Source organism: Oncorhynchus masou, chromosome 28, assembly GCF_036934945.1.
Source record: "Oncorhynchus masou masou isolate Uvic2021 chromosome 28, UVic_Omas_1.1, whole genome shotgun sequence".
In the NCBI taxonomy this organism is placed as follows: Eukaryota; Metazoa; Chordata; class Actinopteri; order Salmoniformes; family Salmonidae; genus Oncorhynchus; species Oncorhynchus masou.
In genome coordinates, this window is record NC_088239.1 from 47,588,502 (window position 1) to 47,608,027 (window position 19,526).

Below are 19,526 nucleotides of genomic sequence, written 5' to 3' on the forward strand. Positions count from 1 at the left end.
AGAGGAACTGCTTTGGCTTCTCCCACCGACCACAGTGCTCTCAGAGGAACTGCTTTGGCTTCTCCCACCGACCACAGTGCTCTCAGAGGGACTGCTTTGGCTTCTCCCACCGACCACAGTGCTCTCAGAGGAACTGCTTTGGCTTCTCCCACCGACCACAGTGCTCTCAGAGGAACTGCTTTGGCTTCTCCCACCGACCACAGTGCTCTCAGAGGAATTGCTTTGGCTTCTCCCACCTCAGAGGAACTGCTTTGGCTTCTCCCACCGACCACAGTGCTCTCAGAGGGACTGCTATGACTTCTCCCACCGACCACAGTGCTCTCAGAGGAACTGCTTTGGCTTCTCCCACCGACCACAGTGCTCTCAGAGGGACTGCTTTGGCTTCTCCCACCGACCACAGTGCTCTCAGAGGAACTGCTTTGGCTTCTCCCACCGACCACAGTGCTCTCAGAGGAACTGCTTTGGCTTCTCCCACCGACCACAGTGCTCTCAGAGGAACTGCTTTGGCTTCTCCCACCGACCACAGTGCTCTCAGAGGGACTGCTATGACTTCTCCCACCGACCACAGTGCTCTCAGAGGAACTGCTTTGGCTTCTCCCACCGACCACAGTGCTCTCAGAGGGACTGCTTTGGCTTCTCCCACCGACCACAGTGCTCTCAGAGGAACTGCTTTGGCTTCTCCCACCGACCACAGTGCTCTCAGAGGAACTGCTTTGGCTTCTCCCACCGACCACAGTGCTCTCAGAGGGACTGCTTTGGCTTCTCCCACCGACCACAGTGCTCTCAGAGGGACTGCTTTGGCTTCTCCCACCGACCACAGTGCTCTCAGAGGGACTGCTTTGGCTTCTCCCACCGACCACAGTGCTCTCAGAGGGACTGCTTTGGCTTCTCCCACCGAACACAGTGCTCTCAGAGGAACTGCTTTGGCTTCTCCCACTTGTCACATTCTGTCACATTTAAACACATTGTGTGTACAGGGTCAGACAGTTAAGGACAGCCCTACTCATTGTGTTAGCAGTTGTCGCTTAATGTTTGATGAAACATATGGCAGTGGAAGTACTGTAGATCAGTTGGGCAGCAGTGGGAGTGTGCTTAAGTGTCTGTCTGAAGCTCACCCCCAATATGTTCTCGTCTTCTGTCCGCTCTCGACTGTCCGAGGGTCAATGGAACAATATGTTCTCCTCTCCTGTCCTCTCCAGACTGTCTGAGGGTCAATGGAACAATACGTTCTCCTCTCCTGTCCTCTCCAGACTGTCTGAGGGTCAATGGAACAATACGTTCTCCTCTCCTGTCCTCTCCAGACTGTCTGAGGGTCTGGTTCAACAGAAGGAGTGGTCTGGGGTTCAGTCTGTCTTGCTGGAGCCACGTCTCTCTGTCGTGTTTCACAGTGCAGCCACAGGACTACACACAGGGGACACGGTCGGGACACTACACACTCACAGACACACACACACACACACTGCACACACGCTGTCTCTCTCGCACGGCACGCACACAAGGGAGTTTGTAACCGTCTGTCTCCTTGCCTACAGCTGTTCAGCTGCTCTGGTAAAACCCTCTCCCACTCTGCTTGAGCAGCAGAAGAAGACTGGTGGAGACACATTGAGGAGCCAATCTTTAGGGCCCTGGACAACATGTCAGGAGGGACAACTGACGGGCCCAACACCAAGGACTACACAAGCTCCGCCTCAAGGATGACAAAACCCAACGTGCACTAGACCAGGAAGCGCAAACAATGTGCTTTAGTAGGCGATGCAGTGCCAATGTGTTGTAGTGTTGCCTGCTCTATTTAGGCACACCATTTATTTTAAGTGATTCAATTCGTTTCTTAGTCATGTGTACAGGGTACAGGGAGGTTCTTAAGCTCCCGAGCTCCAACAGTGCAGGTCAAAAAGAGATGTGCAAATACTTATATTTCCTCACCCAGGGCATCTGAATACTAACATGGTAGTTGTACAGTAAATAGTGATAGTAGTGTCAGGGGCTGTTGTGACGGGAAGACCATGTTTCAAGTCCGGTGCGTAAATATCAAGGCTATAGTGTACAAAACGGTTTATTTTCAACCACTGTCTGTACGTTATTTCCCTCTAACCACTAGGCTACCCTGCAGCCCATTATGTCATTGACATTTTACCAATTTCTTAAATGTGCCCCAAAATAAGGCATAACCAGAATAAGTTACTGAAATGCAGAGGGGATGTTGTCTGTATTGTCTTTTTCTAGATTTCTTCTTCATTTGTTTATCACCCTTTGATTCAAGGCCATTGTGCAATCGACTTTTGAGTAAACTGCACCTTGTGTATGTTTATTTACCAAGAGGGTTGCAGAAAGTAATGATCTATTACCAAAACGCTGTAGGAACAATACCCACAGCTCCACAGTGGAATGAATAGCTGCTAGGTAACTCAACCCCTCTCTGATGTCACCACGAGTAACTGAGACCTGGAGACCGACTGGAGCTGCATCCGTGGAGCTCGAGCCTACCGAGACACGCCTCCACCGGCCACAAATTCCGTTACTCGGGGAAAAACGGATTTGACAACATGGCGCACTTTCTGGGAAATAACTTTAGGTAGTTCGCGACCGGTAGAGTGGGAATATCGCATGATTGTTCACTTTTTTGAGGTCCATGAAAACAGAATGGTTGGAGTTCCTTCCTACTACATTGTTGTGTGAGATCGCACTGTTTCTCTGTCCTGTTTGGGAAGCGGACTGCATGGGATGAAAGTTTGAAGTTGCTGCCGCTGAGTATAAAACTAGGACAGGATGGAGAAACATCGACCGAAGAAAGAAAGGGTAAATATAACTCAATGACCCCCCCAAAAATACAGTTTATTTTACAAAGCAGAGACTATGGGCTATATATCTAGATGCATTATAGGCTGGCTAACCTATCAACATCAACCAAAGCGCTTTGATGATGCGTTTGATGTTGTGTCCAAGTGACGCAGCTATTCAGCCCATACCGCGCTAGTATGTAGCACCATGCATTTCATAGCAATTTAGTGGAAAATAAAAGAGGCCATGTTACAGTATTACTTTAATAATAAGACAAGATACAAATGTAACATTCTTTTTTACTGGTGGTATGTTACTTGGGTGACAAAGAGCACGTGGTGGTTGAATCTTTACTGTGTCTCTCTTCGCTCTCTTTGTCAGAGGAGGTCCCTGGTTTCATTCTCTCAGGAATGTGTTTCTCCCTGCTGACCTGGGCTGAGCTGGGAGGGGGAGGAAGGGACATGGAAGTGGTGTGTGTGTGTGTGTAAGTGTGTATGCATGTGAGTGTGTGTGCTCGTGAAGAGGGTGTTCTTGTACTACTGTTCCAACAAAACAGTTTTGACTAATGCATACAAGCCTATTGGCTGTATACACAGGTTGAAAAGCTTCTCTCGCTCACTCTCTCTCTGTCTCTTTCTCCCTGTGACTCTCTGTCTCTCTCTCTCTCGCTCTCTCTCTCTCTGTATTCTCAGTGGAAACTTCCTACTGTGTGAGTTAGTGCTCCAATCAGCTGTTTGGACAGAGAAAGCCACTGGGACTGTGTGTGTGTGTGTGTGTGTGTGTGTGTGTGTGTGTGTGTGTGTGTGTGTGTGTGTGTGTGTGTGTGTGTGTGTGTGTGTGTGTGTGTGTGTGTGAGAGAGCGAGCGATAATGACAGCCTTGGTGTAAGTCATTCTGAAAGGACAAATCTGGCAACAGCAGATCAGGGAGGGAAGCAGCTTTTCTAAGTTGAGGCAACAGAGGGCTAACCTCAACGTACACTCACACAGTCTTGTACAGCTAACCTTGTGGGGACACACAATCCAGTACCATTCAAAAATCTTACCCTAACCTTAACCCTAAAACTTAAACCTGACCCACAAGAATAGTTAAACAACACACACACACACACACACACACACACACACACACACAATATCAAATGCAGATATAAATATTGCTTTAATGTTTTCGTGGAACAGATTAGAATCTCAGATGTTTATCAACATGGTTCTCTGGACTGTAAAATGACTTTAACGTTGAGAAAAATGTGTCTGATTGAAAGAAAAGATAACTGACCACTCTTCCCCACATTTCTCTTCTTCCTCCTCCCTCTCCATCTCAGTTCTCCCTCTTTGGCCCTCGCTCTTCTACCCGAGCCACCAACCCTCCTTCTTCCTCCTCTTCGTCCTCTACCTCTGCTCGCCCCATCCCTCCCCCTCTCTGCCAGACAGACCCTCATCCTTGCATCCCTCCCGGGCCAACAATCCTTTCTAAGGCAGAGTTTCTGGAGGCAGTACGTCGCAGTAACCAGGCATGCCAACGGGGGCAGTACAGCCTGGCAGTGCAGCTCTACGGGGAGGCCCTGTCTGCTGACCCTCAGAACTGCATCCTGTACAGTAACCGCTCTGCGGCCCTCCTCCACCTGGGACAGTACCAGACCGCCCTGGACGACGCCCTCAAAGCCCGCCTGCTTAACCCCAAATGGCCCAAGGTAGGACTGGCTTTATTCAAGTCTATACTAGCACATACAGCCGCTAAACAAATGAGAGAGAGAGTGAGAGAGTGAGAGAGTGAGAGAGAGTGAGTGTGAGTGAGAGAGAGGGAGAGGGAGAGAGAGTGAGAGAGAGAGAGAGAAAGAGAGAAAGAGAGAGTGAGTGAGTGAGTGGTCTTTGTAAGGAGTCAGAACCTAGAAAGTCTTTTCCAGGCTGGCTCTGTTATCTCTCTTTCTCTGGGTCTGGGCTCCACTCCACTTCCCCTCTCTATACTGAAGAGAATAGACGGAAGCTGCTTCTGGGTGTGTGTGTCGTAGCAGTGGTCCTGCTGCTGTATTCTCTGCGGGTCAGTGTGAAGGTCAGGTGTAATGAACTACCACTCTGAGAACGTTGCTTACCTCAGCCTGGCCTCCCTCTCTTTTCCTTTGCTTCTGCTCTCTTGTATTTTCTTCCCTCTTTCTGTCAGCCTCCCTTGCTCCGGTCGCCAATCCGCTGCACCCCTGTCGACTTCTGTGTTGGCACAGCAGGCTACACACACACACACACACACACACACACACACACACACACACACACACACACACACACACACACACACACACACACACACACACACACACACACACACGGTAGAGTTGGGTATGGGAGCTGAGAGGCAACAGGGAAAACAGAAGCAGGGGCACAAAAGCATAGTGAATAGAGGTGTGTGTGTTGTGTGTGTGTGTGTAAGGCGCACAGACGTTGTTTTTCTTGTTTTTTCCCGTCTTTCTCTCCTTTTGTCGGTGTGTTTCGTGCTCCGCTTTAACTGGTCTTTGTCTCTTTGTCATTTAGATGGAGCCGTGTCGCAGGAGTGAAAAGCCTTGGAGTGTTTTTCTCCCATACAACCTTCCTGTTTTCTGTCTGGAGCTCTTTGCTGTATGGGAGTTACCCTCTCCTCTTTCAGCCTTCACTGGGTTTCTGTATAGTTGTTGCTAGGCAGATTGGCATATTGAAAGAGGCTTTTTCACTTACAGGTGCATTGAGCACCCAGGGTTCACAGTGGTGAGAAACTAAGTAGCCCAACTTAAACCTTATATGCCTCTTGATTTCAATGGACAGATGGATGGAGCTAAGAAAGACCATGCAGTTTGAAAAAAAAGTCTCTTTCTGATGGATTATTGAATGACTTTTCTGTCTATACTGGTCCTTTCTCACCAGCCCTGGCACCAACCCTGGCTCTGTTGTTCTGGAAATCTCTCTCTCTCTCTCTCTCTCTCTGAGTTTTTAAGCTCTCCAAAATATACCATGTTCAGCTCTTTAATTCAGTCATGGTCCCTATGAAAGGCTTTGAAGTGGTCAGTCTGTCACTACAGATTTACATATGAAGGCCCATATGTACCCTGAAAGGTCTGCCTCGTGAGACAAAAACTCTGGGAGTGTGTTTGGTTGGACATGTTCCCGTGTAGCTTTCACCTTTTTGAAGCAGCTTTCAGACCCACAAACATCAAAACACCACAGCTATTTAGGTTGGGCAGTGATGTTGCATCATAAACACCAGAGGGCAGTATTACGTCATGTACAGAAATCCCTTTCTCACATGACACACAATCAAACATCAAATATAATCCTGTATATAAAACCCACAAAATGCACCATTCATGCAAATAATTCTAAATCCCAATCCACTGTTTCAGGTCAAGGGTACACGATACAGGCTTTGAATAAAACAGTTATGGGCATTGAATTGGGGTAGGCCTAAATGCATATGATTGGTCGTTCGTTGTGTGCGTGCTGTTGAAAAATAAATAATCATGCACTCCTAAACATTTAGTTCCACACGCAACAGAACGCTTAATGAAAAACAGCATCCTCTCCTTCTCCTCTCCTATTAAAAGACTAACACCAGATGATGACAGTTTGCAGCCTCTCATCCGTGAGAGTGTGACAACGTCATGAAAAGCGCACATCATCAGCATCTATTTCCTGCTGTCACACGCACACTAATGCACGCACACACACGCACCCCTCTAATGAGCCTCAGTGCGGGCTAGCACTACGGTGGGCTTAATTGGTTGTTATTAATTGGGAGCTGTTCTTACACACACACACAAACACACACACACACACACACACACAGAGACACAGAGACATCTGCTCACACACAGTCAGAGCCTACCAACTCTGCTTTCTCAGCGAAGCACCCCAATCCCTCCTCTCTTGCCCACCTTTCTCTCTTTCTCTCCCACTCACACAGTTGGGTTCCTTTGTAGAGTGGCAGTGTGGAGGAAGGAGACATTTGGAGAGAGGGATGGATTGGTCATTAGGAGGGTGGTATGGGAAAAATGAGACGTGAGGAGAGAGGTGGATAAACGGGTGAATAAATGTGAAAGGGAGAGTAAAAGCGGAAGAGAACGCGAGGTGAAATGCAAGTTGTTATTAAACCGTGGTTATGTCGCGTTGGATAATTATAACGTTTGTGTTTCAGTGGCCTTCATACAGAGTGTGAGAGGGTTTACACTTCTGAATGTATTGTCAGCTGGAAAGGGTTTGGGCTTTAGTTTTAATCCTGACCATAAGCCCAGTTGTACACCAGTCTCTCTACAGCAGCTTTTCCCAGTGTTCCCATTTCAGCAGCCCAGAGGAATGCAGCCAGTGTCCCATATTCTCTGTTTTGGAATTCTGTTCTCTGTGGTGGATTTGGGAATTCCCCCGGTACCACAGCCTTTTCCGGGAAGCTTCTGGAATAACAATCTGTGTTCTTCTAAGAGGAGATTGGTGCTGGTGCTGCCATAATAGAGAGAGGGAAAGAGGGGGAGAGAGAGATCAGTATGTAGCCGCTAACAACTGGGTTTGTGAGTCTATTTCCAGGCGAGGATTAATGAACAATCACATATGATGGGTAATTAAAGGGAAGGAGTATGAGGGGCCCTGTGCTGTGTGTGTTTGTGCGTCTGTGCGCCTGTGTGTTTTTTGGTTTTACTGTCCTCGTGGGGACCAGAAGGATAGTAAAAGCTTGCAAGCTTGTGTGGCATACCACGTCGCGGCTGAGCCATTGTTGCTCCTAGATGTTTCTACTTCACAATAAACAAATTTGAAGGGGTGTCCACATACTTTTGTATATATAGTGTATGAGACTATCAGTGTTGTGGTCTAGCTTTCGGGTATATATATATACATAAACTTAATTACATCTGTAATCAATAGTCAAGCATCACAATTTCACAAATTCTGCTGTTTTTAGGCTTTACACTTTTGTTTTGTTATTCCAACCTCTGATATTATGTATAATTTATTTAGGGTTGTTTACACTTTTCCACATTGTCAGAAAAATGATATGTCGAATAATAATAATAATAGCCTCCTTTTTCCTTGATCTCCTTCTCATTGTTATTATTACTATTATTATTATGATCATCATTATAATAAGAAGAAATGTCATTATCATTAGTAGGCTTAGTATAGCAGCCTTATATAACCAGCAGCGAGCTGTAGGCCTGAGAGTGTGTCCTGTTTAGTCTTAAGCCTACAGTATATTTCAATAGTTATGTAGGCTACTGTATCAATCAATCATTCATTTGTTCATGTCATCACGCAGCATAGAAGGCAGTCATGATTTGAAATGCCTTTCGAGCATTTTATTTGTCAAATAAAATAACAACTCAGCCACTGAATAAATAATAAACCGTTCCATTTCTGAAATTGCATTCACGTTTTTGCCATATTGAAGGCTTTACAAAAACACGGAATCTCTGGTAAGCTAATCATTAATATACCGTTGTTTACATTGTTCCAAACGGGTCCGAAAAATTATATTGAAGTCTATTGAAATCTAACAGCACCTGTTTGGCACACATCATATGCAAGCAGGGCCGTCCCTTCCTTTTCTTGATCCTCGTTATTTTCCACAACGGATCAAATTTATTCCCCACATCTGACTTCCCCTTTAACTTCTGAGCAATTAGTAAACATTCCCCTGTTTTGAGGTTATCCATTTTTGCTGTCATGTGTTACAGTGTTCTGAGTTTGCCATGACCAATTTATTGATGTGATTATGCTATAGGTCAGGCCTGATTGGTCGCATGCATTTGATGCATACACGTGTCACGTAAAGAGGGCAAGGGTTGAGGGAACAGGGAATGTTTTTCCTAAACAAATGAGGGATTTCGGTAGCAGAACTTTTCAGTCAGAAATGGGTGTAATTATGTTGCAGCTTCAGCAACACGGACAGAGGGCTGTTGATGTTCTGTGGTGGTCACTGCGAGAGAGAGGGGAAAGAGAGAGAGAGGGGGAAGAGAGAGGGGGAAAGAGAGAGAGAGAGATGTGCTAGTCACTCATTTTTTTATTTATATCAAAGCAAGTCCCGGCACAATCAAATCAGTTGCGGTCGGACTCCCGCTAGTCATTTGTTTGTCTTAATTATTTCATCAAACAGTTCCCTTAAAGAATCAGACATGCTCAGTGCATATAGTTGATTTGGTTAAAATACATACGTAGGATGTGTCTATATATGGAGAAATACAAGTTTTTAGTCGGGGACAGTCCTAGGATCAATCTAAAGTCAAGGACACCATTCTATCTCCTACACTGGCAATATAGATCACCACTGTCCCCTCATGGGCTAACACACACTGACACGCACACACTCTTCAGCCCATTTGCGTCAGATCAGAGGAATCAGCTGTTGGTAGTTGATAATTATTGGAAATATGCAGGTCTCTACACACAAACACACACAAGGCTGTGGAGACATTTTCAACGTTTGTACTTGGCGATATTTAGAATGTGTAGTTTAGCCACACGAAAGTCTGGAATAGACAGCAGGGAGAGAGTGGAGTGGGAGAGAGATGTGTGTGTGTGTGTGGGGGGGGGGGGGGCTTGAGGGTTGAGGTCCTGATGTTTTGGCTTGGTGAGAGACATGGGAGATTAAGAGAGGATGGAGAGAGAGAGAAAAACGGTGTGAGTGAGAAAGAAAGGAGGGGGGGGGGTGTCGAGAGAGACACCACCGCTAGTAACATAAGGACCATATCTGGCCAAATAACACAAAATAAATAATGTATCAGAAAATAGTACTTCTATTCAGAGTATCCACTACTCTAGGAAAGGGATCATTTAATGTTTCCATGCTTTTTGCCATGGTTATATGAAATAGTTAATATCTTGCTACTGCACATGCTTGCACACACACACCTCCAGTATATTACTGTCTGACTGTCATATGGGGGGTATAAGTCACCCATCTTTGTGTTTCCTTGGGGAACATCTGAAGGTCACGTTTGGCTAGCTAACACAACACATGCTTACATGTACTTACACACACACACGCACAAACACGCAAGCATTTCGCTTTACCTGCTATAGCATATACATATAACATATACACATGACATATACATTTTGATTTGACACACACACACACACACACACACACACACTCCTTTTCTCTAATATCACAGTAGCAACAGAAAGTGTCAGAGAAAATCCGAGACTGTAGTAGTAGTCATGCATATTGGTGGAATGTGTCTGCACTACTTTTTGTCTTCCCGTTTAACAGCTACCCGTTAGGGAAATATTTAATTGGTTTAACGGATCACATCAGATACATCAGTCTCCTCCAACATCGTCTGGGGGGAAAAAAAGTTTCTCTTAAGTCTTTCAAGTTTCTCTTGAATCTCTTAATAATTAATTGATCAAAAAGTAATATCTGAATTTGAGATAAAGTGCGGCATTGACCATATCTGATCGGGAAAAACGCAGAACGTTCAATCCAATAATGCTTTAATTTCTGTCTAATTCCGCTCTCTTTCTCTCTCCCCCCTCTTTCTGTCCTCCCTTCTCTCTCTCTCTCTCACCCACCATACAGCCAGTTGGTGGCACATATGGAGATGGCACTGAGAGTTGCCAGGCTAGATTCCAGGCTAGACTGGGGTTTCTGCCAAACAGATGAGCCTCTGTAATTGTGTTTACTGTTTGGGAGTATTTGGAGTGTTTGGGGAAGAGGTACCGTCGAATGGGTTTTGTTTGCCTTGGGTTATTACGAGTTTGTCTGTCTGTCTCTCTGTCTGTCTGCTGAGATCTGTTTACTAGCTGCTAAACACACACACACACACACACACACACACACACATACTAGTATGGCATTAACTATCACAGCTTGTCTCTACTCTGTGTGTCTGTTCAGTCTGTGGATTTTTGTACTACCCTGTCCTCTCCTCTCAACCCTCTGGGTGTATCATCTCATTCATCCATTCCAGCAGGTATCTTTTCTCCTGTTCAGTTACAGTGTGGTGGTGACACATGTTTTTCCCCCATACATGTCCCCCACCTAGTTGAAATCCTGTAGATCTGTTCAAGTTAAATGAAGACACGTCGCACACACACACACACACACACACACACACACACACACACACACACACACACACACACACACACACACACACACACACACACTCAAAAGCACTAGTACCTAGAATCAGGCACTCCCAGTCAAGCTGTTGTTGTGCTCACTGCAGCCAACACACCTTAAAGTGGCTAAAGACACCTTGGCAGAGATGGATTTGGTGGCTCGAGATGTGTGCAACAAATTTTCATTCTGACATCACATTTTCATTCTAATGTGTGTGTGTGTGTGTGCCCGCATGCGTGCGCCTTGTGGTGTGTGTGTGTGTTTGTTCTTGGAAAAGCTCCATGCAGTTAACCGTATTCATGAAAGAACTATGAGGTTGGCACCAGCCACAAGCATAAACAAATATCACACACACACACTGCATTATTGATTAGGCTAGGTTGCTAAAGATCCAAGGCGAAATTCAACGTCCGTCCAGGTACCCATGACGTCAGGAGATGACGTAAAAACCGGCCACAACATCAAGTAGGCCTGTGGTTTGTTCGAGCTCTATGGATGTAGGCCTGTGGTTTGTTCGAGCTCTATGGATGTAGGCCTGTGGTTTGTTCGAGCTCTATGGATGTAGGCCTGTGGTTTGATCGAGCTCTATGGATGTAGGCCTGTGGTTTGCTCGAGTTCTATGGATGTAGGCCTGTGGTTTGCTCGAGCTCTATGGATGTAGGCCTGTGGTTTGTTCGAGCTCTATGGATGTAGGCCTGTGGTTTGCTCGAGCTCTATGGATGTAGGCCTGTGGTTTGCTCGAGCTCTATGGATGTAGGCCTGTGGTTTGCTCGTGCTCTATGGATGTAGGCCTGTGGTTTGCTCGTGCTCTATGGATGTAGGCCTGTGGTTTGCTCGTGCTCTATGGATGTAGGCCTGTGGTTTGCTTGTGCTCTATGGATGTAGGCCTGTGGTTTGCTCGTGCTCTATGGATGTAGGCCTGTGGTTTGCTCGTGCTCTATGGATGTAGGCCTGTGGTTTGCTCGAGCTCTATGGATGTAGGCCTGTGGTTTGCTCGTGCTCTATGGATGTAGGCCTGTGGTTTGCTCGAGCTCTATGGATGTAGGCCTGTGGTTTGCTCGAGCTCTATGGACGGATGGGTGTAAGCTGCGAGCTCCAGCGCCGAGGGTCGCTTGTCAATCCGACTCATAGGCACTGTTTTATTTTACCCTATCCCAAACCTTAACCCTTACCGTAACCATTTTTGAATGAATGCCTAAACGTAACTTTCTAAATGTGACGTTTATGGACAAACGTTGGATTCTGAAGTGAGACTGTGAGAGTTTGTTGGACAGAGATTTAAGATCAACCCCCAGTCGTCCGTAGCTGTGTGTGTGTGTGTGTGTGTGTGTGTGTGTGTGTGTGTGAGTGTGAGAGAGAGATTGGCAGCAGAGAGAGGCCAGGTTTTTCTCTCTCTCTCTCCCTACAAGCTGTTGTCTAACTAGTGTACCCCCTCCCCAATGCACAGGGGCTACAGTTCTGTCAGCTTAATGGAATACACCACTACACCTGTCATTATGAACTGGTTATTAAGAGTCTGTCTGTCTGTGTGTCTCTCTCTCTCTGTCTGCTACAAGCTGGCTACTAGCTCACTCACGCTCACACATGTATGTGCGTGTGTGTGTTTTCGCTGTGTGTTGGTCTTCACCTCCTGGCTCTCTCCACAAATTCATCTATGCCCCCCCATCTCTCTCTCTCTCACACACACACACACACACACACACACACACACACACACACACACACACACACACACACACCCCAATACACACAGGGGCTCCAGTTCTGTCAGCCCAACGGAATACACCACCACACCTGTCATTACGAACTAGCTCAGCAGACACCCGATGTAGAATATTTTGGGCTTGCTTGTCTTGTAATACCAAGAATGGTGCTGTGATCATGTGATGAGTATCTTTACCTCGAGATTCGTGTTTCCTGCCAGAGGTAATGCCAAGGCTTTAGCTCATTGAGCTGGTCTTGCAGATAGATTTCATTTCTGGAGTGCTCTACTACTCACTTCAACCACCACCTTCAGAAGAGCATGGCTGAAGTGGGCATTGTGGTGCTCGTGTGAATTTCCTTTTTCGGCTTCAGATCTGCTTACTTCTCACTGAAAACAGTTTTTATGTTTCATATTTGTGTCAATGCAGCAGAAAGCATGTCTCCCTACCTTTCGCACAGCTGACGCATTCTCCTGTGTTCCGAATGAACCCCTTATGGACATTGTCAACAGTCATGTGATGTGTTTCAGCCCCAGCCTTCTTATTGGAGCACTGCTGCTTTACATGTTGCATACTAACACGCAGCCTTGAGACACCAGGGACCTGTGTGTGTGTGTGTGTGTGTGTGTGTGTGTGTGTGTGTGTGTGTGTGTGTGTGTGTGTGTGTGTGTGTGTGTGTGTGTGTGTGTGTGTACAGTGCCTTGCAAAAGTATTCATCCCCCCCTGGCATTTTTCCTATTTTGTTGCATTACAACCTGTAATAAAATTGATTTTATTTGGATTTCATGTTATGGACAAACACAAAATAGTCCAAATTGGTGACGTGAAATGAAAAAAAAATACGTATTTCAAACAATTATTAAAAAATAAATAAATGGAAAAGTGGTGTGTGCAAATGTATTCACCCCCTTTGCTATGAAGTCCTTAAATAAGATCTGGTGCAACCAATTACCTTCAAAGTCACATAATTAATTAAATAAAATCCACCTGTGTGCAATCTAAGTGTCACATGATCTCAGTATATATACATCTCTTCTGAAAGGCCCCAGAGTCTGCAACACCACTAAGCAAGGGGCACCACCAAGCAAGAGGCACCACGAAGACCAAGGAGCTCTTCAAACAGGTCAGGGACAAAGTTGTGGAGAAGTACAGATCAGGGTTGGGTTATAAAAAAATATCCAAAACTTTGAACATCCCACGGAGCACCATTTAAATCCATTATAAAAAAATGGAAAGAATATGGCACCACAACAAACCTGCCAAGAGAGGGCCACCCACCAAAACCCACAGACCAGGCAAGGAGGGCATTAATCAGAGGCAACAAAGAGACCAAAGATGACCCTGAAGGAGCTGCAAAGCTCCACAGCGAAGACTGGAGTATCTGTCCATAGGACCACTTTAAGCTGAACACTCCACAGAGCTGGGCTTTATGGAAGAATGGCCAGAAAAAAAGCCATTGCTTAAAGAGAAATATAAGCAAACATGTTTGGTGTTCGCCAAAAGGCATGAGGGAGACTCCCTAAACATATGGAAGAAGGTACTCTGGCCAGATGAGACTAAAATTGAGCTTTTTGGCCATCAAGGAAAACACTATGTTTGGCGCAAACCACCCCCCCAAAATCCATTTTAATTCCAGGTTGTAAGCCAACAAAATAGGAAAAATGCCAAGGGGGATGAATACTTTTGCAAGCCACTGTACTTGTAGAATAGAGTACTGTACATGTACTGGTTCTATACTGTCCTCTCTCCTCTTCCCTCTCATCCTGTTTTATCCTCCCCTCTCACCCTGTCTTCTCCTCTCTTATCATCTCCTTTCCCCTCTCATCCTGTCTTATCCTCTTCTCTCCCATCTCATCCTGTCTTATACTTTCCTTTCCCCTCTCATCCTGTCTTATCCTCTCCTCTCCCCTCTCATCCTGTCTTAACCTGTCCTTTCCCCTCTCATCCCGTCTTATCCTCTCCCCTCTCATCCTGTCTTATCCTCTCCTTCCCCTTCTCATCCTGTCTTATCCGTTCCTTTCCCTTCTCATCCTGTCTTATCCTCTCCTTTCCCTTCTCATCCTGTCTTATCCTCTCCTTTCCCTTCTCATCCTGTCTTATCCTCTCCTTTCCCTTCTCATCCTGTCTTATACTCTCCTTTCCCCTCTCATCCTGTCTTATCTTCTCCCTCTCATCCTGTCTTAACCTGTCCTTTCCCCTCTCATCCCATCTTATCCTCTCCTCTTACCTCTCATCCTGTCTTATCCTCTCCTCTCCCCTCTTATCCTCTCCTCTCCCCTCTCATCCTGTCTTATACTCTCCTTTCCCCTCTCATCCCGTCTTATCCTCTCCTCTCACCACTCATCCTGTCTTATCCCCTCCTCTCCCCTCCTATCCTCTCCTCTCCCCTCTCATCCTGTCTTATCCTCTCCTTTCCCTTCTCATCCTGTCTTATCCTCTCCTTTCCCTTCTCATCCTGTCTTATCCTCTCCTTTCCCTTCTCATCCTGTCTTATCCTCTCCTTTCCCTTCTCATCCTGTCTTATCCTCTCCTTTCCCCTCTCATCCTGTCTTATCCTCACCTCTCATCCTGTCTTATCCTCTCCTCTCCCCCTCTCCTTTTTAATGTGATAAGGTTGTTGGAAGGATTTCTCTTCCAACAAACATTGTTTTATTTCATGCATCGAGGGAGACAGCCAGCCAGCCAGTCACCTTTTTCTGTTACCATTTACACCACCATTACATCACATACACATCGTCACAATCCCCAGTCTTGATCTTCTGCGCTGTGTTCTTCTGAGTCATCAGCCTTTCATCCTCTGTTTGGACCGTGTACATATACACACACACCCTGTGAGTGTGTACATCACTTCAAGCAACCATGACACCATTAATAGTTCAACATCACTGGTACACACTCTCTGAAGACTTGCCAAGATGGTGTGTGTGTGTTTGATTGGTGGAGGAGTGGAAAGTGGGGTGTGAAATACACTGATAGAGAGAGAGAGAGAGAAGGAACCTGAGTGATCTGCAGTGAGACAAGTAATTTTGTCTCTGTCAGTGCAGTATCTGACTGTCACAGTTATACACTATATATACAAAAGTATGTGGACACCCCTTCATATTAGTGGATGTGCCTATTTCAGCCACCACCGTGGTTGACAGGTGTATCAAATCGAGCACACCGCCATGCGATCTCCATAGACAAACAATGGCAGTTGAATGGCCTTACTGAAAAGCTCTGTGACTTTCAACGTGGCACAATCATAGGGTGCCAACTTTCCAACAAGTCAGTTTGTAAAATGTCTGCCCTGCTAGAGCTGCCTCGGTCAACTGTAAGTGCTGTTATTGTGAAGTGGAAACGTCTAGGAGCAACAAGGAGCAAAATTGTCTATCCACGGTTGCAACACTCACTACTGAGTTCCTAACTGCCGCTGGAAGCAACGCCAGCACAATAACTGTTTGTTGGGAGCTTCATGAAATGGATTTCTATGCCCGAGCAGCCGCACACAAGCCTAAGATCACCATGCACAATGCCAAGCTTCGGGTGGTGTGGTGTAAAGCACGCCGGCATTGGACTCTGGAGTAGTGGAAACGCATTCTCTGGAGTGATGAATCACACTTTACCATCTGGCAGTCCGACAGACGAATCTGGGTTTGGCGGATGCCAGGATAACGCTACCTGCCCCAATGCATAGTGCAAACTGTAAAGTTTGGTGAAGAAGGAATAATGGTCTGGGGCTGTTTATCATGGTTCGGGCTAGGCCCCTTAGTTCCAGTGAAGGGAAATCTTAACGCTACAGCATACAATGACGTTCTAGACCATTTTTTTCCCTTGTTTAAGCATTAAAATCCCCCTGTGCACAAAGCGAGGTCCATACAGAAAAGGTTTGTCGAGATCGGTGTGGAAGAACTTTACTGGTCTGCACAGAGCCCTGACCTCAACCCCATCGAACACCTTCGGGATGAATTGGAACACCGACTGCGAGCCAGGCCTAATCGGCCAACATCAGTGCCCAACCTCACTAATGCTTTTGTGGCTGTCCCTGCCGCAATGTTCCAACGTCTACGGATTATAAGGACGTGTGCTCCGAGCATGTGCTGACCAACTGGCAGGTGTATTCACAGAAATGTTCAACATGTCGCTGATTGAGTCTGTAATACCTGTCCATGGTGGGTGTAGCTGGAAGTCAGGCGCAGGAGAGCAGGGATGAATGGACAAAGCACTTTACTTAGGCAATCATGATACAGAACACAACCGCATGACAACACACATGCTCAAAGAACAAGTGAGGCGGCAAAAGTACAAAACCCAAGTACAAAGTACCAGCTGCCACAAAGCACGGGTATAAAACAAAACCCGGCGCAAACCAGTCAGAAGCGTACCAACCTTGACAATAAACAATACCCCACACAGACATGGAGGGAACAGAGGGTTAAATACACATGTTAATTAGTAGGAGATGTAAACCAGGTGTGCAGGAAGACAAGACAAATGGAAAATGAAAGGTGGATCGGCGATGGCTAGAAGACCGGCGGCGGCGACTTGAACAAGGAGAGGAACCGACTTCGGCGGAAGTCGTGACAATACCAACATGTTTCAAGCAGACCATCAAAGTCCCTGTGCCCAACAACACAAAGGCAACCTGCCTAAATGACTACAGACCCGCAGCACTCACGTCTGTAGCCCTGAAGTGCTTTGAAAGGCTCACATCAACACCCTTATCCCAGAAACCCTAGACCCACTCCAATTTGCATACCTCCCAAACAGATCCACAGATGATGCCATCTCTATTGCACTCCACACTGCCCTTTCCCACCTGGATAAAAGGAACACTTACGTGAGAATGCTATTCATTGAATACAGGTCAGAGTTCAACACCATAGTGCCCTCAAAGCTCATCACTAAGCTAAGGATCCTGGGACTAAACACCTCTCTCTGCAACTGGATCTTGGACTTCCTGACGGGCTGCCTCCACCCGGTTGGTGAGGGTAGGTACCAACACAACTGCCACGCAGATCCTCAACACTGGAGCCCCTCAGGAGTGCGTGCTCAGTCCCCTCCTGTACTCCCTGTTCACCCACGACTGCATGGCCCGGTACAACTCCAACATCATCATTAAGTTTGCAGACGACACAACAGTGGTAGGCCTGATCACCGACCATGACGAGACAGCCTATATGGAGGAGGTTAGAGACCTGGCTGGGTGGTGCCAGAATAACAACCTATCCCTCAACGTAACCAAGACTAAGGAGATGATTGTGGACTACAGGAAAAGGAGGACTGAGCACGCCCCCATTCTCATCGACGGGGCTGTTGTGGAGCAGGTTGAGAGCTTCAAGTTCATTGGTGTCCACATCACCAACAAACTAGAATGGTCCAAACCCACTAAGACATTCGTAAAGAGGGCACGACAAAGCCTATTCCCCCTCAGGAAACTAAAAAGATTTGGCATGGGTCCTCAGATCCTCAAAAGGTTCTACAACTGCTCGGCCTCCAACCGCAAGACACTATAGAGGGTAGTGTGTATGGCCCTGTACATCACTGGGGCTACGCTGCCTGCCATCCAGGACCTCTACAGAGGAAGGCCCTAAAAATGGTCAAAGACCCCAGCCCCCCGAGTCATAGACTGTTCTCTCTACTACCGCATGGAAAGCGGTACTGGAGCGCCAAGTCCAGGACCAAAAGGCTTCTCAACAGCTTTTACCCCCAAGCCATAAGACTCCTGAACAGGTAATCAAATGGCTACCCGGACTATTTGCATTGTGCCCCCCCCCAACCCCTCTTTACACTGCTGCTACTCTCTGTTTATCTTATATGCATAGTCACTTTAACTATACATTCATGTACATATTACCTCAATTAGCCCGACTAACCAGTGACCCCGCACATTGGCTAACCGGACTATCTGCATTGTGTCCCGCCACCCACCACCCGCCAAACCCTCTTTTACGCTACTGCTACTCTCTGTTTATCATATATGCATAGTCACTTTAACCATACCTACATGTACATACTACCTCAATTAGCCCGACTAACCGGTGCCTGTATATCGCCTCGCTACTGTAATAGCCTCTCTACTGTATACAGCCTCGCTACTGTTATTATTCACTGTCTTTTTACTGTTGTTTTCTTATTTCCTTACTTATCTATTGTTCACCTAATACCTATTTTTTTGCTTAAGAATTGCACTGTTGTTTACGGCCTGTAAGTAAGCATTTCACTGTAAGGTCTTACTACAATTGTTGTCTTCGGCGCACGTAACAAATACACTTTGATTTGTGTTTGAACTCTACAGTAGCCTAGCTGGTATATGATGTTGCTAAGTGCCAGCACATTCTCTATCTTGTGTCCACGTCTACAGGCTAACCTCTTTCTACGTCCCCCTCATTCTCCCTCTCCTTTTGGGCTGTCCCGTTCTGTCCGTCCCACCCAGGACTTCTCTTCACGCACTGACAGTTCCTATCAGACCACAGCTTTACACCACAGATGAGTGTGTGTGTGTGTACATGTGTTTGCCCCTCAAGCTGGCATTTCTTCTTCACATCAATCTCCTACCAGCCCTAGCTACGGGCTCCCTGTCTCCCACAGCGTGCGTGAAAGAATGATCAAAGAGCTTTTGAACACAAGCGGTGTTGTAAAAGCTAAATAAAACGACACAGAAAAGGAATAGAGTGAAGGAACCATATGGTTGATAGAACAGGACTAGGAGAGGAAAGGGGGAGAGAGGGATTGTGTCTGTCAGCGCAGGGGTTGGCCAATCAGGCTGTTTGAAAGGGGAGCTGAGGATAACATTATGACAATATTGCTGGGGATCAAGGCAGTTAGCCAGGCCCATATTGTATGTGAGAGAGGATGTGTGTTGCGTGCATTGTATGTGAGAGAGGATGTGTGTTGCGTGTGAGTGTGTGATGGTTGACATGGTGCTAGGAGCCCATAGGGTATAATGAAAGCTGTTTGTGAATGCGTGTCACCTATCTCAGAAACA

General features: G+C 46.4%; 1 protein-coding gene across 2 annotated transcripts in view; it reads left to right on the top strand.

Moving 5' to 3' along the window:
• Positions 1-2,495: 2,495 nt before the first annotated feature.
• LOC135517726 (tetratricopeptide repeat protein 28-like) overlaps positions 2,496-19,526 on the top strand; it is a 105,145-nt gene continuing 88,114 nt past the window's right edge. For both annotated transcript variants that reach the window (XM_064942285.1, XM_064942282.1), the window contains exons 1-2: positions 2,496-2,796; positions 4,102-4,470. In XM_064942285.1, the coding sequence (XP_064798357.1) occupies positions 2,767-2,796; positions 4,102-4,470 (399 nt within the window). In that variant the 5' untranslated portion in view covers positions 2,496-2,766. The remainder of the gene's footprint in view (positions 2,797-4,101; positions 4,471-19,526) is intronic.